General features: G+C 33.4%; 3 protein-coding genes across 3 annotated transcripts in view; 1 reads left to right on the forward strand and 2 right to left on the reverse strand.

The window, feature by feature from the left end:
- The window catches only part of Hsc20 (iron-sulfur cluster co-chaperone protein HscB-like protein, mitochondrial), a 180,716-nt gene that overhangs the window by 32,925 nt on the left and 121,677 nt on the right, over positions 1-26,114 (reverse strand). The window lies entirely within an intron of this gene.
- On the reverse strand, positions 733-5,485 carry LOC143342826 (odorant receptor 82a). The gene is made up of 6 exons (XM_076767091.1): positions 4,948-5,485; positions 2,550-2,835; positions 2,035-2,134; positions 1,705-1,815; positions 891-1,046; positions 733-783 (listed from the first exon to the last, which is right to left on the reverse strand). Exons 1-6 carry the CDS (start codon positions 5,483-5,485, stop codon positions 733-735), a joined length of 1,242 nt encoding a protein of 413 aa, XP_076623206.1.
- On the forward strand, positions 7,709-19,055 carry Lgr3 (Leucine-rich repeat-containing G protein-coupled receptor 3). The gene is made up of 21 exons (XM_076766030.1): positions 7,709-7,956; positions 8,730-8,843; positions 9,118-9,195; positions 9,279-9,372; positions 9,485-9,556; positions 9,618-9,689; positions 10,508-10,651; positions 10,903-10,971; positions 11,043-11,114; positions 11,183-11,254; positions 11,358-11,429; positions 12,194-12,265; positions 12,346-12,417; positions 12,563-12,633; positions 13,023-13,184; positions 13,641-13,786; positions 14,593-14,743; positions 17,279-17,408; positions 17,509-17,699; positions 17,960-18,118; positions 18,614-19,055. The coding sequence occupies exons 1-21, from the start codon at positions 7,869-7,871 to the stop codon at positions 18,751-18,753; spliced, it is 2,241 nt and encodes a 746-aa protein (XP_076622145.1). The 5' UTR covers positions 7,709-7,868; the 3' UTR covers positions 18,754-19,055.

Genomic DNA, 26,114 nt, shown 5'->3' on the forward strand with positions numbered 1-26,114 from the left:
CTATGTATTCGATTTAAATAAACGTCATGACGTCTCGACGTGTCATTCTGCTTTGTCGTAGTTGGCGTTTGTTATTTTCTTCTCGACCACCCATCCTTTAATTAGGAATGTGCGAAATGTGAAATTTTTCTTATCGAATGCGACAAGTATAGTAAAATGTTTCTCCAACGTGCACGACGACTTGAGAGAGTACTTTAGCGTGAAATACATTTTTCGTTTCAATTTTCTTTGAGAATTTTTTGCAAAGAATCTATAATACTTTTTGCAGATAAATTTACAGGGTTTATTTATAGGTGTTTGAAAAATATTCTAAAATTTTTTGAAACAAAAAAGTGGATTCTCTGAAACGCAGTTGGCGTTGAAAAAAGATCCACGAGTGTTCATGACTGTGGCCATTTTGTTTATTTGTAATGAGAAAGCGTGTAAGATTTTTAATTAATAAAATTCTGTTTGTGCGTAGTAAATATTGATTTCTACGATGGCTAAGGAAGAGGTAATAAGTGAAACGAGTAAGAATAAAATGAATTTCCACTCAAAAGTAGAACGGGAATGTATTGTGCGTTAAATATTTACGTTACATTTAACACTAAGTCTTTAGGTATACTTATATCGTAACCATTAATTATTTCAAGATAAATGTTCTTTTTACATCGATCTGATAAACAGTAATAATTTGTATTACTAACGATTGTTTCTGCGCATTTAGTAATTTTATCGAGGTACTATTGTTGTCTACATAATCCCTCTCAAAACGGAAAGATACGCCATCGACGCTTTCATTATCTAAAACAAAATGAACACGTTTGAAACATTCGTGTTAAAAAATGATTTTATGTTTATGCGAAAAATGTGTAAAATTGACACGAAGAAATAATATTTGAAATACTCACAGTGCCGAACGTTTCCAATGAAAACACATAAAACTTGCCCGCAGTTAGGTACGATGGTTTTTGCGATCGGGCTATGCTAAACATTAAAGATTTCGCGTACTCGTCTGGTAAGTCATACCAATTGGTAAAATAGCAAGCCATTTGCATTTCACTACTCTGAAAATATTGTAATACACGACGAACCCAATGTTAATAGTTTGATGAAATGTTTTCATGAAAACAATCCTTATACGGAATTATAAGCTTTCTTTTTGTAATCTTCCGAACGTTGATAAAGCTACCATCATGTTGTAATTCATAATTTTCTATCAATTTGTAAACAAAATTTGTAAACGCCTACACTACAGGACATTGGAATCCTTTTCTATTCGATACAAACTCTTATTTAGTAGAGTAATTGATTTAATTAGTCTTTGAAAACGCCATTTTGAGAAAGGGGTTCATAAGCTTTACTCGAGAGCCAAGAGCAGGGAGTCGAGACTAATATATTTTGAGTTAGGATCACGGTCACGGTCACTGAAACGACTAAAATAGGATATACGGTCGTCTCAACAGGGTTCCTTAAGACAGTATCGAACGAGTGAGAGAAATTTTCTCTAGAGCTTCCTTTTAACCGTAATTGTTAGGAAAAATTTGTTCAGACTAAAGATTAACCGATATTTTTGTAACTAAAGTTACTTTAATTATTTTTCATTACGTTTGTAACTCGACTTTTAATCCTTTACATTTAAGATATAATTTAAAAAATGTCTAAGGTTTATTTATTTTTTAATGCGTATAATAATTGCATCGATTGTATAAAAAATAAAATTACCTCGGCAATTAGGCACTCTCCAAGGAAACAGTAGCAAAATGCTAACAATACTACAGCGCAAGAGTAAATTACAAAATGTATCGTGTTCATGTCTTCGCCAGATTCGCTCGTCTATAAAATATCGCCATATTTGAATTCTGCAAACGTTTGAACATTTTTTCTGAAACACTAACAGTTCTTTAAAACGAACAACGATGTGCAACGTGCTGAACAAAAATTTCCAATAAACAGATGAACGTAGAAAGAATTGAGTGCTTCACGATTTTATAAAGTGCATGTGATCACGTGTAATTAATTTCATCCAATATCTACAGGAATTAATAACGTTACCATAAGTAGTTGATAGGCTACAATGCACAAAGAGAATATCAGTCCTAATGTTTGCACAAACATCAAAGAACTGAACGCTTCCGCCAAAATATTTGCCAATCTATAATTAACCATACGCGGCGTTGTGATGCTTTTATTAAATAAATTTCTTAATGTAAAAAGATTGTTTCATATTATTTGAAATTTTTGAACACATGCAACTTAAGGGGATTCTCGAGTAACAGGTTCGAATTATCGAGTTTTCGTTTTTCTTATAAAAATTTTAATATGACTTAACAAGATTCTCCGTTAATAAATAATAAAAAGAATCGACATAAAAGATTATTTTCTGTAATTTAAAGATGTTCCTTTGTATTATCCAAGTCCAAATTAACAATAGTTTTTTTTTTTAATTCATAATATCATAATACCGGTTACTTTGAGAGATTCTCCCCTTGAGCAACTTCAATTAATACAAAGATTGATGGATTTTAATTGAAAAATGCAAGGCAGAACGATTATTTGAAACGCCTTACCGTAGAAGTTCAGTGTGTCGTTCAATGAGTATTCTCATTTTTGGGAAATATTTGTGAGGTTCAATATCAATGTTTCTAACACGTTGCGACAGTATCGAGAGTTGACTGCACAGGTGAAAGGTTAACGTAACTAGAAGACTGTCCGCCCCGGTGGCACCGATTGTTAATACCATGCTGATCGGAATGAAATAAACGCAGAACAACGCGTACGTATGCATTTCTGTTACTTCGTAAACAGAATTCACTCTCATCGGTATTTCGTATGGAAGCGTGCAGTTGTTGAACTCTACGAATCAATGAAAAACATCAATAACTAAAAGTAATGCAACGCCTAATAATACAATGAATTAGAAATTTATTAGTACAAGGGTACGTATTTTAAAAAATGAAGAAGTTTGCAAGACTACTATTAATATTTCGTCTTCTGGAACAAACAAAAACTACAATCTTATCTACAAAATTATTTGCACACTTTATAAATTTATTTTCTAGTACTTCGTGGGATACTATTCTTCAGTTTGTTCGAATATTAAATCAAGTACCTCACAAATACTGTGAAATTGTTAAAAAATTAAAAAAAAGTAACGCGAACTTAACGAGTGAAATTTATACATGAATCGTATACAAAAGTATAAATTTTCTTTCTGGCGGAGGTGAAGAAGCAAACGTCACTCATTACGAAAAAATAGACTATTAGAAGGGGTAAATTTTCGTCTAATAACAATTTTAACCTGAGAATGAAATTCTGCAACCTACGGTAGACTTTGTTTTTTTACGACGTTTTTTTATTGCATTTTTCGGTATTCGTATCACTCGCGCGTCGAGTACATAAATACAGGTTTCCTCGACGGTGAAGTACTCGATTAAACGGTCCCGAAGGAGTCACAGCGTCGGTGGTCGTGCAAAATCTTCGACAAACTGTGACAGGCTCGTAAAACGTAGCCGTTTGCGTATCGTGAAGGAAGTATAACTGTCGCCTCGAAACACTATAAAACTGCACGCGCGAGGTAACTGTACGCGCAATCATATGGATACGGATATCGAATGCGTTTCCTGGATTCGACCGATAAAGTCCACATTAAAATCTTGATTTATCTCGCCCGCGCATCCGCGACATTCTGATAATGGCCGCGAGTTTAATAAAGCCACGACTTTTACCGCTTTCTTCGTTCCACGACTCGCGACACGAAAGTCACGTCATTTCGCGTTTTAATGAAACACCCGGTTGACGCGTAAAGCTGGAAATTAAGTTCTCAATGGCGCTCCGCGAGATAGTGGGGACGTTATTTTCTGGCAATACCGAAATTCTGGATTTTAGAGGATTTTTAAATAATTCAAAGATACGAATCTGATTCAACTTGGTAGTAAAAGCCTCGAGTAAAACGAACATTCCACGGAAACGGTTTACTACGTTTTTTAACGCGCATGTACCGTAAGTATGAGCCTTAATATTATTCGTAAACATGCGTTCGCCGCCATTTTGTAGAGTTAAAATAAAACGTGCGTAAAAGAAAACAGTAGTATATACTTCGAACATATACGAAATAAAACGAACTGTATTATAATCATAATAGAAACAATGAAAATATAATTATTAGCATGCTTGTAAGTATATGTCCGTCATTATGTATGCACGGTGTGATTCATATTTGTTAACGCAATTCCGTGTAAATGGCTGCATAGCTTTAAATGAACCTTTATATTTAGGTTCTATAGTCTCATTTCAAGATCTGATTCGATTTTGAGTAAAATGAAATTTGTTCGCATTTTGTTTCTGAGAAAATTCATTTTGGAAATTCGTGGAGCACGACCTGATGGACGTGTCCGTCCATTATCCGTTATTTCTACTTGTGTCGATGTTCTTAAATAATAATATTATTATGGAATTACCTTTTTTCGTTGATCTTACTAATTAGAACCACTATAGTTGAAACAAATAATATCATGTTAATATCGTTGTTTATGAACGTCCAACGTAAGTAGAAATAACGAATACTAAACAGACACGTTAGATAAATCTTCAACGTCCATTCTCTCGGAAAAAAAACATATTTTAGATTCACTTTTTCATGTAGAATAATCATATCGATCTAAGTCCATTGTCTTCTTACTTTCCTGACTTAATTTAATAAAATTCTGTAAATATAACGTAAGTATTTATTTTTGTAACCTTTACTAAAATGCGCCAAATCCTACCTAAATTTGTTTTCCTCGAAAGTCTCGACTTGAAAATTAATTTGTTCAGTTCCACAGTGGTCAATTGGTCATAATCAAAGCGTTAAAAATTTTGATTACGAAAGGAATTGAAGAAAAGTAAATATATTTTATATGAGGATTAAATAAACAATGTCAAAACGAAGTTCTGTTTAATATTAATTGTGCATCCGATCGAACTTACTCGATGAAAGACAGTCGAGAACTGGCTTGGCATAAAACAACATAGGCACGAAGAATAAAGACATGGCCGACGAGGTGGAAAATAACGTGGCGGCCACGTTGTACCACACCACCGTTCGTCTTTCATCCTGCGACTGATACAAGCCTTGCTCCACATCCCTTTTCACGACTGCCAGTAAAGGTAGCACGAGATGCATGTTCAGTCGAAACATCACGGCCTTCAGTACTATCAAGATGGTCGGAAACGATAACGTGATATTTTTCAACGACTTCTCAAGGTCGTGCATGTTCTGCAAGAACGTAACGATCTCCAGCCAAGTGAATATAATGACGTACGTAATGTAGAAAAAGAATCTAACGTCGTTCCGATTATCCGGCCAGAGACCGGATAAGTTGAGGATGCGTTTGCTCCATGAAAGCACGTTCTTGTCGTACAACAATTCCACGTATACCGATATCGGTTTCTTCAATCTCGCGAACATGACAATTCTCTTGTCCTGAAAGATTACAAAGTATCCGATCGTCAATGTCGAAGTCATTTTCTTAACTCTGAAATCTGGTTCCATTGAAATCACCGACACAGACTTTATTACATAGCAGTGCAGACATTTCGATGATAAAATTAAAAATAAAAATGATAAAATTTCAGACCCGCCAAAATCAAAATGGTTACTTTATCGATAATTTATCAAACTGCAGACTGAAAACGTCAAATTCCTGTTCGTGACTACGACTTCATTTCGAACTATAGCAGAGAGCGGCCTATACATGCAAGATTCCAAGCCAAAATTCTAAAAATCACTCACTTCTGCGAATTCGATTACACTACATTTCCTCGATTATCAATATAGCGTGTATCGGAGTTTTGTATGAGAAATGTTTTCGTCTCGATAGCCGATAAGCGACTGGAACTCCGAACGAAACGATCGTTGGTTTCGTGGACGAAAGCTTGGATAAAAATTCGTGAGCTGGACGCAGTCCAGAATCGCGGCGACATTTCGATCGATACGTAGTTCTCCATTAATGAGTAATTACATATTCTGTCGCGAATCGAGTCACTCCATCGGCGCGAATTCTGATCGCTCGAAGTGTGGCTCAATTTTGTTATAGACGCGCTCGAGTTTCGTATACTTTTCAATCACAGAGTTTGAACTTCTGGGGTAGACACGTTACCGTGCAATTATTTCTTTTTCCACGGTTTTGAACAGTTAAGAACTTCTGCTTCTCATCGAAGCGTTTATTGTCGATGGTGCAGTTACGTTTTTTACACCAATTTTTCAGTTTATTTGCAGTCACAGACTTTAGCTCGAACTACAAATGTAAATCTCTTAAAGTATTATAGTGCTTAATTTTTATAAATACATTTTAAATTCAAAGTACAAGGTGTGTAATTTAAAAACTGCCTATGTCCATTCTAAACAATTTTTACATTACTCTCACATTCATTAAGGTAATTATGACAAATTATTGCACACAATTTTTGGCAATGTCCCTTAAATATGACCAGTTTTGATTCGCAAGTAATAAAAGCAAAAGTTTGTATATTGCTTTAGATTATATTTTTATTCATCATCGAAGGACAGAATATTATAATCGAAAGCTTTGAAAATAAAGACATGTTTATTCCGACTAACGAAGAGTTTAATTTCATTCAATGAACAAGCAATTACTCGAGTCATTTTTAAAAGTATACTCGGTGTATTTAAACAACTGTGTCTAAGACAAGGTCTGCTAGATCAGCCTTACTGACCAGTCCATTAGCACTAACTGGATCGAAACACCAGTTTTTACTTCGGTGACCTTTTATTTGCGAATAAAGGTAGGTAATAATAGTTGTAAAAAGTAAATGATTTACGGTGAGATTTCTTTTATTTGAGATTTTAAAACACGAAATTGACAAATCTATGTACTCCTGGAATCTATTACGAAAATTAAATATATCTAATTAATCTCTTAATTTTGTATTTTTATTATGAAGGAATTCTTTATTGAATAACGAACTACTAACGATCTATATATTTTTGTATTTCAATATTTACCAATATTTTTTTTTATTGCATTTCTCATATCTCATACTTATTTTTCACGATACAACTATTGCATAACTAGCACCTAATGCAACGTCGATTATCAAAAATAACATTTTTTTTCTCTCTGTAATTTTATTTTCTGTCTCACTTCCTCTTGTATTCATTTGTGAAACCTGTTGGTAAGGTTGCGAGTGACACGAAAATGGTAAAAGGGCTCTAGAGCTCCATAAAAATGGGCCGAAAAAATACATCGAATGTAAAATCTACTCGTATATTTCGTCTGTGGTTCTATCCATACCATATCTATTGTAGTATTTACATATTTAGACTTCTAACGATTTAGTGATTTTAGGAATTTAGTAACTAATGAAGGTGCAATCGCAAAATAAAAGACTTTGAAGATTGCTGAAACAGAGTGAAAGAACGAGGGATAAATGACTGTTACCTCTGGGTCCAAAAGAACCCATCGTTCGTCAGTCAAAAATAAACATATGAATCTGTACTACCTACCCTTAGCCTGTCATCTTTGCTCTCATCGTCGCGAGATATTCGCTATAATCAGAGACGTCTATCTTTATCATCGAGATCATTGAGATAAGAATAATCGATTGTTGTTATTCGAAGTGGAATTCTGACCACTAAACGGACAAGGAAACCTCATTCGGGGAGGATGAAGAGCGCGTGTGCGCGACGTCGGAGCTTACAACGTGCTAGTGGATGCAACCAGTGTCATGCAGTCGTTGCACCGAGTGCACGTGGAGAACATTGTTCGTGCGAAGGGACGAAGCACGAAAGTCGACCCGAAACCAAACGCAAGGGATTGATTTTTCAAGGTTTTACGGGAAGAACAAATATATTCAATCGGTGATTAGTCGTTTACAAATATCACAGGATGAGATTCAGGCGGATCGGCGTCATTGGTGCGTCTCTGATCTTCTGTGTATGCTTACTCTCGGGGCTCATGTATTACTTTAATCAAGGTACGTGACTCGTTACAGATTTCTCAAATTTGATTATATTTTCCTTGTTTTTCTTTTTTTTTAAACGAATATCATTTTTCACAATGCGTAACAAATGTATGTTTAGTCACGCACAACGCTTCTTTCAAGCATTAGATCACGGTAATCTTTTTCTTATTTATGCGTCACTGACAACGTACACTTTAAAAAATAAATCTCAAATTCATACGACGATACAAAGATGAAATAAACAAATAAAAGTTAAATTTCTTTCGATTAGTTATTTGTTCAATCAAAATTCAATCGAAATTATATTTTATGTTTAATAAATGAAGGTTTGTACGAAAATTTGTTAAATGAAACAAACTGGGGGAATAAAGTGCTGTATGATGATTGCATTCGTCGTCTTTGGCTCGAATAAAATGTTTTCCATTTTTATTTCAATTCGATTTCACGTTTCATGCGAAATCCAGAAATGAATAGAAATAATTGGCCAATTTGGTATACGAGATCGCCACACAATGAAAGAAACAGGCAAATTAAATTATTAATCAATTACTTTCAAGAAGCAATGCATACCCTTTTATTTATGAACAGGAGTCTGATTTAAATTATCTTGGAGCAACTTTATTTACCATTACTCTTTGTAATATGCATATTTTTTTCCATTAACAAGTGACTTTAATGTCGTCTTAATAAACTTTTATTACTTTGAGATCTAGTTTTTTTAAATACGCAATACATATTTATATTTTTATTTCTATATAATGACCTTTGGAAATTCGTGAATGCAGATACGTGTCCTGTGGGAACTTTCCTTTGTCACAACACCACCATTTGTTTACCCCAAAGAAGTTGGTGCAACCAGGAGATACAATGTCCCTACGGCGATGATGAACAAATTTGCTGTAGGTTAATATTCTTCACTGATAAATGGGTGTACAGTATACGTAGGGTGTACGTAAACTGTACTTACAAGTTTTGAATACTAATCAAATTTATTTTATTTAACGCTTTTAATGCACAAATGGGATCATACAATTACGTAAACATTAAATAAAATCTAAATTTGATAAGGTTAATTTTGTATCTATATTTCAAAACACCCTGTATGCTGTCACGTAGTTCTGCACAGTAAAATTAATTGCATTGTTCACGTAGAATTTTTTATTATGTACACAGACGATCCTAACGGTGTATTGGACATTTTTGGAAAACGCAGAGACTCCATAAAGGAAGCCATAACGAAATTCGTTTGCGGTAACAGTGAAATTATAATTTCAAGAGACAATAAAATGACAAGTACGAAAGAGAGTATCGAAACTGTGCATTTATTATTGCAGATGCCATTGATAGATGTAACTACGAGAACTGTCGTGCAACTTGCCATGGATATTTCGAAATACCTCAAAACTTGTCCTCGCAAACCACCGCGATGTACGAATTCTAAGTATTTAAAAATCGAGTATCTCGTACAGTTTACTGTGCAAGTTTCTGCAGCATTTTTTAGCGTAATTCGATCAATGTGAAAACTGACAAACATTTTTAGAACTCTGTACGACAGTTCCATTAAACGTGTGCCAAGGGATGCCTTTGCCCGATACCCAGAAATACGTATATTGTAAGTTTTCTGCATACAATGTGCACATTCAATTACGAGAAAAGAAAATCGTCTTTTTCAGATATCTCGATGGCACCGACATAAGCGAAATAGAGATAGGAGCTTTCAGACATTTAAAGAAACTATATTGGCTGTAAGTACCATTATTCTAGAAACTCGTACAGGCAAGAGTTTGTTAGTGTATAAGTCTATCTCGAGTATTTTAAATTTTATTTTATAAAAAGAGCCTTCCTGGTATTATCAAAAGAAAATTTCTAATCTTTCGTTAAGACAGTAAACTTTATCGAGCCTCTTAAATGGAATTATTGGCAGTTATTGAGTTAATAATATTGCCTCGAAACAGTCTTCAAACTAAAGGACATATTCAAAGTTGAGAGTACATAGTAAAATGATTGAGAAAGAAGGAGTATATTTCTTTTTTAAGTTAAAACGTTAAGCGTTGTGTTGATTAAAGTCTTTCGGTTCGCGCCATGCAACAGCATCAAGCATGGCGACACAACGAGCCGTGAACACTCATCGTGGAGCAGCAGTGCATTTGTACCGAGTTAGCTCAATTCGATATTTTGTTGCTCCTAAAACTAAAAGTATGTTGTTTCAGGATGGATATAAAAATGGTTCTTCGAGTGGAATATATTTTCAATTATTGTTACATTATGTAACAATGTGTACACGTATTAATAAAAATATTAAAATTAATAGTTTGATATCTAGAAATTACTATTATCCGCGAAAATAAGGCTAACAAGTGTTTACATCCCTACTTTAACTTACATTATTCTTATCTATTAATCATACAATTAGAACCAAAATATTTTTTTAATCTTATTCATAAACCTTGCAACTAAACAGATATTGCAAATATTTAAGATGTACACTGTTTACATTAATAAAAAAATATACTTTTTCGCTACGGTACCACTTGTAAAGAACTAACATAAAACTGATCTGCAGAATGTTAGAGAATAATAAAATCAGTGAGCTACTGCCTGGACATTTTACCGATTTAAATAATTTGGAGTCCCTAAAGGCAAATAAGAACAGAATCACCGTAGCAGATTTTTCGGACCTGAAGGGAAGCGACATTTTAACTTTCATGTAAGTTATTCGTACAACTAATTTCGTTACAACCGAAAAATTTTCTAATTTTTCAAGTTCAGATTTCAATTTCTTTATCCTAATTATCGTAGCACGTTGAACGACAGAACTACTTATTATTTATCATTTCTATTCAACAATGTTATTCGTCACATTTGAAGTGTGACTACTCTATTTATTATTGGGTAATATTCGATACATATTTGATTATATATATATTAAAATTTATTAAATAAGCAATACCGTTGTAGAGATTTAAGCGAAAATCTGTTGACATCGAAAACTCTGAAGCTGCCATACTTGCCAGCGCTGAACGAGATGTAAGCTTTCCCCCTAACGTTTTCAAAGTTTCCAAACTACGATCGTTTCGATCCGTTTAATATATTTCCAGATACCTAGACGAGAACAAGTTTGACGCGATACCCGATACACTGTTCGTAGGATGTCCAACGTTAAGATTACTGTACGTACGTAAATACATATGTTGAACATAGAAAGTAAGACTTTCGATTATGGCATTAATCGGTCCAGGAGCATGCAGAAGAACGCGATAAGAACGATCGAGGAGGAGACGTTTCGAAATTTGGAGCAGCTCGAGGAACTGTGAGTTTGTAAAACTTCCGCGAACGCCTCGCGCGCGAATGTACCACCGATGTTACGTTCGTCGTTTATCACGATGTCGTACGAAATAAATTTTTCTGTCCAGCAATTTGGCGTACAACGAAATAACGACCGTCCCGCTGAATGTATTCCAGCCTTTGAAAAATCTGACGAAGCTGTAAGTATACGAGGGACGGGCATTCTCATAAATTGTAACGCTACACGTCTTAAGCTACGCGCGTGCTCGCAACATATTTACATGACATTTACCGTCGAACACGGCGTTAGAAAAGCAAACGAGAGGAACGGCACGTATGGTCGGCGTTAAAACTTTTATTTATTCTAGCGGCACGTACGAAAATAATGCGGATACGTCGCTGTACGAGCCCTCGGATTTACATGAACCCAAAGAGGATTTATCTAACGTTTAAACGATCCTTTTTTCCTCTGTTCGTATCAAACCATTTGATCATCGTTTTTCGTTTTCTTCGGACGATTATTCGCTGTTCGGTCCACGAGCACGTTCAATTATTTCAAATAGAAATCACTATATAGAAAATTTTAAAATTCATTAATTTGTAATGGAAAAGGAATTGCTAAAAATCACTTTTTTTTTGGGATAACCATAAATGTATTCTAAAGAATTTGTCATACATAAGAAGATTAACCCTCCTGGAGCTTTTAATTTAAACAAAAATGAAATCTTCGTTGGTCTTCGAGAAAATAGCTTGTAACACTTTATTTGGTTTTGTACTAATACACAAGACGATTGAGTTGAATTACTGTACAAGCAGTTATGTAAAAATACGTATTTAATGTAATTATTATACATTAAAATAGTAAGTCAAACTTATCTTCACTTCGTTTTAAAACAAATGAAATTTAGTGCATCAAATACATTGCGTCGTAAGTGGAGGGGTTAACAATTGTTATAAATTGCAGAGAGTTAGGCTACAACAATCTACACAATCTACCAATGGCAGTTTTGAATCCATTGAGGAAACTTCATTCGCTGTAAGTTTTATCCGTATTATTTTCCATTGTTTATCACACGAGGTTGCACAGATTGTAATTATTATCGATGGAAATCATAGTGATTTGGAGGGCATAAATTTGGACACGTTAAAGAAGAACGCGTTCGACGTATTTCGGGAACTGGAGGATGTGTAAGTAAATTCAGCCATGACTCTTCCGACAAATATTAGCTTCAGATAGGTATACAACGCAGAAAAAAATATTTAATCGTTTAATGTATCAAAATTTAGTTAAATAAATTTTATAAACGAGGCAAAATGATCGATGTATTTGTAGATATTTCAAGAAATTTCACTATTGCGCGACGTTCGCGCCGAACGCAATAAGATGTCGGCCATCCAGAGACGGTGAGACAAACGCATAAGAAATTTTTAAAATATTTCGTTCAAATTAATTTAAATTTATTATTCGGTTCAGTCAAATTTTTAAAATTCATTTTCACGCATAAAATTTGTTTGCTCTTTTAGAATTATCTTCAGAGGTTCTCAGTTTGCTACGTTATTGCAATACATTTTTTTGAACATTTGCAATACTTTCGATTAACTAATAATGAGAATCTCATTTTTTCAAATTAACTAACAATATTATAAATATTTGTATAAATCCAGTAAAAGTTTACTAAATTGGATTTTTACGAAAATTTCTACAGCAGTATTGTTAGAAAAAATATGATTTTCGTTGCCCAGCGAGTAAGATAATAATAAATAGTTTAATATAAGACTGATGTTTCGTTCAGGTGTTTCGTCGTTGTCCCATTTGCTCGATAAGACATTGTTACGAGCAGCAGTATGGGTAATATCGTGCGTTACTTGCATGGGTAACGTTCTTGTTCTTTGGGGAAGATTCACGGCCAAGGATGAAAATCGCGTATTGACTATTATCATAAAAAATCTGGCAGGTTAGTTACAATTATTCTCACTAAATATTTTAATCCTCTGTTAAAAGAAAATTTATCTCTTGACTACCTATTGTATACTAAGCTATTAAATACATTATGTAATATAGGATTAAAAACTTTTTGGATTCTACTAACTCAAATAACGAATAATTAATCGACTTTCATAACAAAAAATGATTTATTCGTCATCTAATACAGAGTTCCACAATTTCGTAGAATTGATATTATTTTTATTATGATGCATAATAACTATTCTGTCAACTATAGTTGCATTATATTATACATATTATTGTATAGATACTAATAAAATTTTTTGGATAAGAATAATGTTTTTTTTTATTTCGTTTATATAAATTTCTAAGTTAGTTTCAATCATGTCTTTTTAACAAAATATTGGTGATTATAAATCATTGAATCGCAAAAGCTCGATATGGGAATCGCTTAATGTTTTTACAGTCTCCGACACGTTGATGGGAATCTACCTGTTCGTAATCGCTATGGCGGACATGATATTCCGCGATAATTACAAACGAGTTGCTAGTTCGTGGATGTCATCTTGGAGTTGCACTATTTTAGGAGTTTTGGCGATGACATCCTTGGAGGTATGTGGTATTTAATATTTTTATTAAAAAAAGAGAGTGATTCTGAGAACTGGAACAAGCTAAATTAGAATAGCAAAAATTGATATAGAAATATATTATACATTTATAATATCATTGTCTGCACAGAATATAGACAAATTAGTTAAAATTAGTATCAATAGATGATAACTATTTTCAGCATCGAGACACTCTTCAAATTAAAAAGTTTTACATTCAAAAGCAACATTTTTATTTTTAATTTAGTCCCTGTCTTTAATTTATTCAATAAATTACTTAAGCACGCTTTTCAAATTACAAGGGAATTCTAGAATTATCAAATAATTTCTCCATCATATGACAACAGGAATTCTTTATAATTGAAATAAATAGTTACTCTTATATTTAATTATTGCATAAAAATACTAAAGGGATTCAGACACATATGACGAATCTTTCAGTCCTTTCGAACGTCAGGTGCAACACTTTACGAACATAAAATAACTCGTGGAATGCCAGCCTATTTCAATATATTCGGAATTCATTGTATCAATTTTTATTTTACCCTGGACGAAAAACTTTCTAAAATAATTTCTGTTTACCGAAGTTTCGCTAAACAATTTCTTAAATTAATTCGTATGCAGACCCAACGCAAAGCAAGAAGAATAGCTAAGATCAGGATGAAACCGTGTCGTTGGAGTTTTAGTCGACCGTGTAGGCATTGTTATCTAACGTAATGTCGATTGAATTCGAAGTATTTTTCATGATCTGTTATTCGAAAGGTCGAATGGAACGTTGTTAATGTATTGAAATGAAATCGATCTGTCAAGGTTTCAGTACTGATCCTGTCTTTCATGTCGGTGGAACGATATATGCTAATCGCGGCACCGCTAAAAGGTCACCGCGCCATGACACCGCAAACGGCGTCAGCGTCAATGATCATCATTTGGATCATCGGAGTTACCCTCGCTTTCGTGCCAGGTTCGTCTTAATGGTTCTTATTCGTCCGCGAAGCACGGCTGCATGATTCGTGATAATATCTAATAACCTGTCAAGATGTCCGGCTGCTTGTTAACCCGCCGGTTATGATAACGTAATACGAGCACAGCTTCGGTGTCTCATTTGCTCGTTTTGTGAATCAATTAACTGTTGTGACGTTTCCTCTTCGATTATTCGACAGTCGACGCAACGATTTAAAATTGGACACAACGAACACGTCATGGCTACAATTTTTAAGATTCCGATCAACGTTTCTTAGAAACTGTAGCCTATCGTTGTTTCGAATAATTATCCGTAACTTCGCTTTGTTATAAAGAGGGATAGATATTAATTTTTACTCGTTCCTCGTCTTATTATTGGCTATTCTATACGCGCGAAGAATTTTTTCTCTTATCTTGAAAATTTAAATACTCGAAAGTTGTCGAATAATATTTAGATTTGTTCGCGAGAATCGAGAATTTTATTCAAGATTGTGCTGCAACCGACCAGTAATGTGAATACATTAATGGTAAAGAATGTGAAAGTGAATAAAATTTAAAATACGAATGTACTATTTGCAAAAAATAAGTATGATTGACCTTTTTCACGGTATACAAGAATTCAAGGAACGAAACTAACGGAAACAGAAATAAATCATTTTAAATCTCAATTGATATAATAGTTTTTCGTATGAAATTTTATGCTTTGTTCTTTAGGGAGAAATATAAGTAATTTTATTTAAAAAGATGGAAGTTATCTTTGTGTTTCTTTCGATACCATGCAACTTTTATTTTTAAAAGAGTTTCACCCTTTATGTTTTTATAAAATCGCAATAGATATTAATTTAAAATATTTTGAAAATTCCAACTTATATTCTTGACATTATCAACACTAGAATCTATTGAATAAATCAAATTATTAGTTACATACAGGGTGTTCGGCCACCCCTGGGAAAAATTTTAATAGAGGATTCTAGAGGCCAAAATAAGACGAAAATCAAGAATACCAATTTGTTGATGGAGGCTTCGTTGAAAAGTTATTAACAATTAAATTCAAAAATTTCAAATCGTTCTGGAAAAATTATTTTCAGTTGCGGGGATCAATTACAATCATTATTGGTGAATACACATACTTCCGAAATCCTACCCACTTTCGAAAAAAAAATTCGAGTAAGTGCTGAAAGTTTTGCGTGAAAAAAAAGACTTTTGAATCGGCTTGGAAAAATTATTTTTAGTTGCAGGGGTCAATTGCAAGCATTTTTGGTCAACAGACATACCCCCGAAATCCTACTCAGTTTCGAGAAAAAAATTCCTTACCGAAAATATAATTTCTGGCCAGAAACGTCTGCCCGAATTTTCATGCGAATCTTTAAAACGTCATAACTTCTGAACGGATTGGACGATTTTAATGTTTAAGAAAGCAAACTACGCGTATTTTGATGGAGAATATGTACAAATCGCAAAAATATCCGAAAAGTTGGTCCTTGTCCCCGCAAAATGAGAAAAACCCCATAAAAATGGTCCAATTTTCAAACAGCCATAACTCCCACAATTGTGAATATATTTCAATGAAACTTTTTTCTGAAGTAGAGCTCATGGGTACTTACAAAAAAGTATTAGACAATTTTTCTGTAGGGCGTCAAACACTATTACTAAAAATGAAAAACGAATTTTTAAGAAAAATCGACAGGGGGTAGGTGCCTAAATTTTTTGACGAAAAAAAAAATTTTTAATTAATTCTGAAAAAATTATTTTCGGTTACGGGGGCAATTACAATCATTTTTGGCGAATAAACATACCCCCGAAATCCTACCCACTTTCTAGAAAAAAATTCGAGAAGGTGTGCAATTTTTCGACGGGGAAAAAAATTTCAAATCGTTTTCAAAAAATTATTTTCGGTTGCGGGGGTCAATTACAATCATTTTTGGTGAATAGACATACCCCCGAAATCTTGCGCATTTTCGAGAAAAAAATTCGGTACGGTCGGAACTTTAAACGTTAATAACTGTTTAACGAAGTCTTCATCAACAAATTGGTATTCTTGATTTTCGTCTTATTTTGGCCTCTAGAATCCCCCATTAAAATTTTTCCCAGGGGTGGCCGAACACCCTGTATATGAGATCATTAATTACGTACGACAGAAGTACATTTTGTTCAATTTGATGCTATCTTACAAGATAAGGAATATACAGCGTGTTTGGCCATCCCTGGGAAAAATTTTAATGAGAGATTCTAGAGGCCAAAATAAGACGAAAATCAAGAATACCAATTTGTTGATTGAGGTTTCGTGAAAAAGTTATATACCCTGTATATTGTTATATATATTTTTAGATAAAGAAGAAAAAACCAAATCAAATATTTATAGAAAAATCTATTAGTATTTGCAAGAACATTTCTTGGTGCGAATTACAGCTTTAATCCTTCTTGGCATGCTTTGGATATATTTTGCGATGTTAGCATGATTTCTATAAAATTTGCTTTGTTTACGAGCATGTCGCGAATATCACTATCTTAAAAATAATTGTAAATTATTTGAAAGTTATTCACTGGCGAAGCAGCACGAGATTTTACGGCGTTAACGGAATGTGTTTCCCTTTGCACATCGATGATCCGTATTTAATTGGATGGGAGTATTCGGTCTTCATTTTCTTGGGATTAAATCTCTTTGGGTAAGAGAGAGGATTAGCAAAAAAAAAAGTATAGATATTTTGCAAGTGCAACAGATAACAATTTTAAAATTCACAACGTTCACGTTGCCTTGTATTACAGATTATTAACGATTGGTTACGTTTACGCGGGGATGTTTGCGAGCATTTGGAAAACAAGACACGCCTGTTCACTCTCTGTCGGTGAATCTGAATTCGCTTTAAGGTTTTTTTTCATAGTGTTAACGGACGCTGCTTGCTGGGCACCGATTATCATTCTCAAAATTAGAGCTCTGATGAACTTTCCTATTCCAGGTGAGCAACAAGGGTTATATAAAATATTTCTATAAATTTAAATATTCATTTGTAAGTCATATATCGTCTAACAAGGGTTTAACAAAAGATATAAAAAATAGCTGAAATAACAATTTTGTCCTGTTTAACTTTTTACAAATTTTTTACGAAAGAAAGAAGTTTAAGAAATATAAACAATACTCCCAAAGTTACCGAATAATAATACATACTTATATATTAAATTTTTCTTTCTCTCGTAATGTACTAACTGCTCTTTTTAGCTGATGTTCATGCCTGGGTGGTGGTTTTTATTCTTCCCGTAAATAGTGCAGTTAACCCACTTCTGTATACTTTTACCACGCCAAAATTTCGAGAAAGACTGAGCGGAGGTTGGTTTGGAAAAGTGCGTAGTTACGTAGCACGAAAGAGTTCTGCCGAAGGTACTTGTCTTTCTATATTATTCTAATTCCATTGAATTGAGAATTAAAATATTTTTCCCTACGATACAATCCTCAATTTGAAATTTTAAAGACCAATATACAGCTTTAATAACAAGCATTTATTAAATTTATGTTTCGATTATATTCAGACGATTAATAGATTATTTAAAGATTCAGTTACAGATTCTGAAGAGGGCTCGATGCACGAATGAAAAGGGCAATTTGACAAACATTTATTAGAAAAAATCGAAAATGTTTATTTTCTATAAATCGATTTCCTATTTGATTTTTGGAATTGGAAAAATTGTGGAAGTTGTAAAGGTGTATAACCATACACTGGGCGAATTATATTTGAAATGGAAATAAGAAAAACCATTTGAAACAATTATTTCATTCTTTTATTTCCCGCAACGGTATTTGAAGTGACAGAAATAATTTTGTTATTCGAAACAATCGTTGTTTCAAATATATTTTTCTCGTTACGATTTGTTACAGATTCGCAATTATCCACGACGACAAGCAACAAAAATATGTCTCTGTCAAGTGGAACTAACAACTGTAACAACAAAATACCACCCCTTATGTTTTCCTACAGGGGGAAAAATAAATCTGAAAAGCGTGACTATTCTTTGTAAGTTCCACGAATTTCAATTTTTCCTTCGAGAAAATTCAGTAAGTCAAGTGTCTTCTTGTATAACAGAAGTCTGTTCAGCTAGATTTAATATCGTTGAGCTAGTCATTAATAAGACAAAGTAATGCTTCTTGCTGGGCGTAGCACAGCAAAATAAATAATAACATTCCGTAACGAATAGATACTTAAATATTCCGCTGTTAAAGTATATATATTCCTTAAATAAAAAATGTATGTAAAATCTAATGTCTTGGTAGCAGTCGTGACGTTAATTTTCTTTCATTTGGAAATTAAAAGAAATGGATAATAGGAGCATTCGACAAATTTTAATAACGATAAATTCTAAGTTTGGAACTTAAAGTCCATTCAGAATATTTCAGATTTATAATTGTTTAGAAAACTTACTTTATCAACAACCATTTTTGTGGGTTCAGAAGTTCGATATTCCATAAACTGTCTTTACGGAAGAATGATTTCTCTAAAAACTTAGATAATTAATTTACGGTGGTAATAACGGGGTAGAATGTAACCGAATAGTCGCGCAAAATTTAAGATCGTAAACAGGCTGAAACGTTGTCGCATTTACGCGATGAAAAACTCAAACATCTGGCAAGAGGATCGCGGCAATAATTTCGCGGCGTCAGTTTTTACGATTTAATGGTTCCGACGCTGCCAGTTATTGCCCGCAATTTTGCACAATCGCTTTCGCGAAAACCACCGGCGACTTTATGACACGTGTTCCCGATGAAAAGTTTTCAAACAAGCAGCCCGAAGACACGCCAGTTATATACTCCTACGTAGAAGTCGTTCTCTAAACCGTACATAAATTACTCCTAACGAAGGCCACGAAACGCATTCGAAAAATTTATTGCATCCATTCTGATCTATCGGCAAATCGTGTTCTACGATGCTGAACCGTTATCGGGTAACTCTTCGGGGTCAGCTTTCCTTCTACGATTTTCTTATTGTACGTCGACGAATCAGCGACTCGCGTTTCGAAACTCGCGCGTTAACGGGAAATTTCGATCCAAACCCATAGCAAACAGGTAATTTTTGAGAATTATATTTAGAAGAAATAAAGTAGATAATCGAACGAGCGTTTCAGTATTTAACAAATGTTTCCTCTGTTATTTGCATGGTGAAAAATGGAGCCAATGCTTTTTTTAAAAGCGATCCTTAAACAGTGAAATTTCTGGTTCATGAATTTGTAATTGGTAATATCTGAACACCTATAAAATATAAATATAAAGTAATTCTATATTATTAGAATTACTATGGTTATAAAAGTAAACAATAATTTCTACTAAGTTATAAATGGATTGCAGAGTTCATACGTTTATGGTGTATGCTCACATAAAAATGTAATAATATTAATATGTCGTCTTGCATAAGTGCTTTAATTTTGCATACGATTGATACTTGTTTTTCATACTCGTTTACGTTATTGATCCATAAAATTCAGTTAAGAGTAATTATAAGTTTTACAAATACTTTTTAGCATTAAATGCCTTTCTTCTTTCAATGCCTCATGAAAAAATAGATAGCATTACAGCGCACACATTAAATGTAAGAACATTGTTACTGTCGAACCGATACTCCATTTTGTATAAAATGTAATCTACGTTTTAAGGAAAACAGAATACCTAACATTCAATTTTCACCAATGTCGTAACTTTCTATTAGGTTGCCACATAAATCCAAATTCCCAATAAAATACGAATTCAATTTTTGAAAATAATTTGCATACCTAATTAATTGTTATATTCTACGGTTATGACTTCCACTCTGCGTATAAAATGAAATTGATATGACCCTATGTTGCGACTTAATATAACGATTAGCAAGTTACAACGTACTAAACAGAGGAAGGAAATGTGATGTATATATACCGTTATCAGCGATGAGATATAATAAATGCAGTTAAGAACAAAGTTGATTGCCCGAGTTGAAAGTTATGATGGCGATACATTTAATTTAATGCCACATTGTGTAACAATTTATAATGAACGTATTTGCGTCACTCTGACGATGTAAGAAGAAATGATAATAAATTGAGATTGTAGCCCGATGAAGTTTTCAACGGAGCGCTTCGGTTTATCATCGTAATTAGCGTCATAAACGTTAACATCAGCTTTCTTTTTTTTAAAAGAAAAAAAGTTAATTTCACGATCGTAAAGCGAGTACTGTCTATTGGTTTTGTCAGATACTATCTTTCATAATTAGAGACAGCCGCCCTTTATTATCTCCGTCTCTATATAACCAACGTACGTTTTCGTTTGTTTATTCATTTTTACATGATCAAATTAATATGCCGTATCAATTCAATCATAAATTAAACATTACGTTTATTGCAACTTGCTCGCCTAATGAACCAGGTGGTAATATAAACCGGTAGGCTTGTCGATCATATACTGTAATTAATTATTTCTACTGAATTTGGAGACAATTTGTCCCTAAATGTAAAACAAATATTACAATAAATATAATCCTACATGTTGACTCTTACTTTTGGTCCTCTTTACCATTCGAAACATGCTTGTTCATACAAGTAATTAAATTGTAGAAAAAGAAATGTTGGAATGCAAAGTAAAAATGTTTTGATCTTTTGAGTTTTTAAAAGAGGCGTCTAATGCATCGGTAAACGAGATCAAAATGTGTGTACACAATACGTGGGTGCTTGAAATATCGCGTGCAGAAATTATAATGGTAATCTCGTATTACAATTAAATGTTTTCACGACTGGGAATCGATATTCGACTGCATTACGACGGATCATAAATTATTATGTCGACCAAAAAAAAACGCATCATTGCACTCTACGATTCGCCGCCACGTGGGCCGTCTCTTACACGATATAATGTATAATTTATGGTGGATGGCCAATGGGAGGATCCCGTTAAGGGGCCTCGATACTTCCTGCAAGACAGCTCGCCTTTTCGGAATGATTTTTCTTCCGTCTCGCGTCGACTATGTTTCCTCTTCGAACAAAATTTAATTAACTAATTGCATTTGGCATGGCTACCACCGTACATTTCATTTTAGATTCCAATTCATTGCTTTAGAACTGTTCAAATTAATCGATTTGCACGTTACACAGACTTCTTTGGATACGCCTTAAAGTAAGCAGGCTATTAAAACTTACTCTCAATTTTAAAGATATTACTTTTTCCTTAATTACACGATTTGGTATTTTTGGAATTATTGATGCATATCGTATTGGTTTTATAAAATCAATACGATAGATTGTTCTATATTAAAAAGAAAGGGTAATCTTTTATAAAATACAATTTAAATTGGCAGAGTAACTTTCCTAATGTATCCAATATATAATAACAAATAAGTAACGTATGTTTGTATTAAAACATGTTTATGATCACTGTGTATGTTACAGTGAGGACAATAACTTTCGTGAACACATAATGCATATTTTATGCACTGTATCATGTTTTCTGTACTTGCTTCATTGCAGAGGAAGTAAATCCAGTCTTCTTTATGGAGAGAAATGACGATGGTTTATGATCGTAGTGGTACGATTTAAGAAACGTTATGGTGACACGATTTAAGAACCACCATGACATTAAAAAAAATATCGATTCAATCTTTATAATAATTGTGATATATGCACATGAAATAAATGTAAAACATTCTAGAATAGATTGATTTTTATAAATATGTTATTAATATAATGACTAAAATATAAAATTCTATTTTTCTATCTTCATAAACTACAACATGGACTCAATTCATTAGAATGTTCATATTTTCTCTGAAAAATAATTTATTTTCTTACACTATATTCCTTGTAGATTGAAATATAAAAAAGCTTTAAACATAAAAGATTATTACAAATGTCATCACTGTACAATGCCAAACGAATTCGTTAAAAATAAAAAATGAATACTTTTAAAAAATTGACAGAAAGTAAAAATGAAATTAAAGAACTTTAAATTATACTGAAAAAATTATTTTTGATTGCGGAGGTCAATTACAATCATTTTTGTCGAAAATTCATACCTTCGAAATCCTGTGCACTTTTGAGAACAAAATTCATTACTAAAATTATACTGTGTATTAAAAACTGGTCACTTTGTTTTCTAGGCATACATTTTTTCGCAATTTGACAAGGATTTCGAATTGAGACAAAAATAAAGAAAGCTGAGAGGAATCCGTCGACGTTGAATGAACTTTCACGAAGTATGGACTCGGAATTGCAAAAGGTTACATAAAACAGTTTTAGACTCGTGGTTTCTTCCTTCACGATCGAAAAATCGATTTCGAAGGAGTTACGCGTGCTGTTATTTCTTTTAATGGCAGAGCATGGTTTTAATCATCGTAGGCAATAATCCTCTCGTTACGAGAGAGTCGAATTGCATCACGCGAAAGTGTTAAGGTTGCCAGCCAATCAATAAAAGTTCGTTACACCGACGTGCGAAATCTTCGTCGGGGTTTTAAAATCGCGGATAAGTATGCAGGTGAACGTGCAATGCGTCGTCCTTGATCCACAGTAGGTGGGTATGTCGGTGCATGTACCTGGGAAAATAAAGGATGCATGTGCAACCATCACGTTGAGAAATAGCTACGAACTGTTCAGTATATCCGTGTCCGTGGGATGATTCAATGTTTCCACTGTAACAACGAACGAAATCGTTTTTACGAGTGGAAAAGTAAGTTACGCGACCAGCTATACTTTGCATACCTTCTTTTTATTCATTTTTTGCAAATATTATTATATCACCAACATACATATTCACTCATAAGAATTATTTGCATTCTATTTATATTTTCATACAGTCACACTGGTTGATTAAATGTTTAAACATTTTAATTACATTCTTAAATTATGTAATAATTATATTAGCACAACTAATTTCAATTTTAATTGTTGTGTTACTAATGCAAAACACTTTTTTCTAAAAAACTGGCATCGTTGGAGCATTCGATCTATTTTTATTGCACTTCATACTTACATTTGTCATATCGATTTTTCATTTTTAATGAAACTTAATATACCTTACATTGATTTAAACCACTACAATTAATAAGCAATATTGATTAATAAATATGAAATATCTTTACATGTAATGTTCTGTAAAAAAAAGAATGCGTAGTTTAATTTAGAAATTAATTTTGTCATTGGAAAATAACCTCGCACGAGGGATTAAATTTTATCCTGCATGTAATTTTTGTATTTTCGCTTGGAAAATAGTTAGAGCTTGTTCCAGTTTCTAAAATCACTCTGTATATGGATCAACTGTTTGAAGATAATTTTATGATTACTCGAATATTTCGTATTCTGGTCACTTCCGGATAATAAACCTCGGATTTGATGCGAGTATTTCTATGCATATATTCAAAAGTCGTATACGCGTCGTCGATGGACGTAAAATTTACGATAAAACCATCTTTTACAATCGCGATCGATCCTCGACCCGTTATTGAACTAATAACCAAGTGATAAGAAACGTCTTTGGTGTCGCCGGATTAAAATACAACTCGATATTCGCGTCTAATTTTGGATTTGAAAAGAATAGAACAAAAATGGCACCTGTTTAAAACCACCTTAAAAACGAGATTTACTATAAATACCTATAAGTAAGTCGTATAGCGTGAAAAAATGGATTCGTGCTGTTTTGGAAGTCGTGTCTTCGATTGGCGTACAAGTTCGAGCAGAACGCGAAATAATAAACGTGATTTCGATGTAATCGCCACCAATCAGCCGTTTCGATCACGCGATTCGTACACGGTCGTAGATGGGTTCCTTCAGGGTCGAATTGCGAAGAAGTGTTGCTGAATACGGATGAGATGATTCATAGAAACGCGTTTTCGTGCGTGTTGTTCGCTTTTCGAATCGATAATGCACCCTTGGCTTACACGGAACGCGTGCTAGCTACATCGGCACGCTCATTATCTTGCAAATTAATTCCTTTCTGGCGCGCATGAAAAAATGCGTTTACGTTTGCCTCGCGCGAGTACCAGGATCGTAATTGTAAGAAGTCTTTCTCAACATTTTTCGGCTGAGAAGCGCGAGAGTACACGATAGAATCTGCATACAGCGACCATTTTCCTCGCGGGTTGCAAGCGAATGCAAAATTCAAACGCAATTTTAAACGGAAATGCTGATGCGATAGTAACGACGATCCTTTATGACACGAACAAGGTAAATATTGGAATTTCCGTACCCTCATTTGAATCAGAAGTAGACGAGAAAGTTTCCAGCATCGATGCAAATAGATAGCAAAATTCATTTGAAAAGTATAGACGAAATTTCACCGTATGAAATTCTTGGTAAAAGAAGAATGTAACAAAAATATCTAATATACACAATACGATTCGAGATTTTTAGTTACCAATACATAGGTACCTACTAATATTATTAGTGACAAAGAAAAGACTATATTGTCCAGATCATTAAAAATATCTTTCCAAATTTTCTTTGATTATATTTAATTTAAATATAAACAGACTGATAAAAATTGATATATTTTTTCCTTTTTCGTTTTTAAATCCTTCTTCGATAGAATTTATCTGCAAAAGATGGTGTTTGATTCGCATTATAAATATTATTTTCTAATTCACAGTGCGCCACTCTACTCGTATTTCATCCTATAATTATTTCTAGCAAAAAATATTTTCGCGTCGCATGTTTCATAAGAAGCTGTGCGAACACGTCAGGTTTCTCGTTAGCGAAAGTAACATTTATGTACCCTGTGCGTAATATAAATTTTAGGATGCTGAAGTTATATCCATCTCGTGTGGTATCTTGAGGTGACTACCTGGTAACGAGTTAATTAACCGGTATCATAAAGAAACGATTGCTGTAACTTTTTGTGTATCGCGACTAAGATAACACTATACCCTTCCACTAAACATTTACATGCGTGTGCGTAATTTGTAGTACTTTGTAATAGTATAACATCACTGTTTAGAAATTAAAACTTCAATGCATTAGAAATTATATTTCAATAATATTTTGATATTTGTTACTTTTTTTCAGTCTGTATATTTGATGATACTTTTAATAAATTGTATTTATATTTTTACAAAATTTTAAGTATAAATGTTTTAAACAATATAGAAAAAATGGCTTTTTCCCAAAAAGGAAATATGAAATAAAATTGCTATCGTTATTACTTTTTACAGAAATTGAATTGAGAGTAACGAATATTATGTTACAAGAACTGTGCAAATATGAGAAATTGGCTAGCAAATATGATTGTGTGTAGTATAATCACAGTCGAGGTATACGAGTAGACCTTTCACCTAATGTATTTTTTCGGCCCATTTTTCTGGGGCTCTAGAGCTCCATTACCATTTCCGTGTCACTTGCAACGTTACTAACAGATTTAGAAATGAACACGAGAAAAA

The sequence above is a fragment of the Colletes latitarsis genome, chromosome 6 (assembly GCF_051014445.1).
Source record: "Colletes latitarsis isolate SP2378_abdomen chromosome 6, iyColLati1, whole genome shotgun sequence".
Lineage (NCBI taxonomy): Eukaryota > Metazoa > Arthropoda > Insecta > Hymenoptera > Colletidae > Colletes > Colletes latitarsis.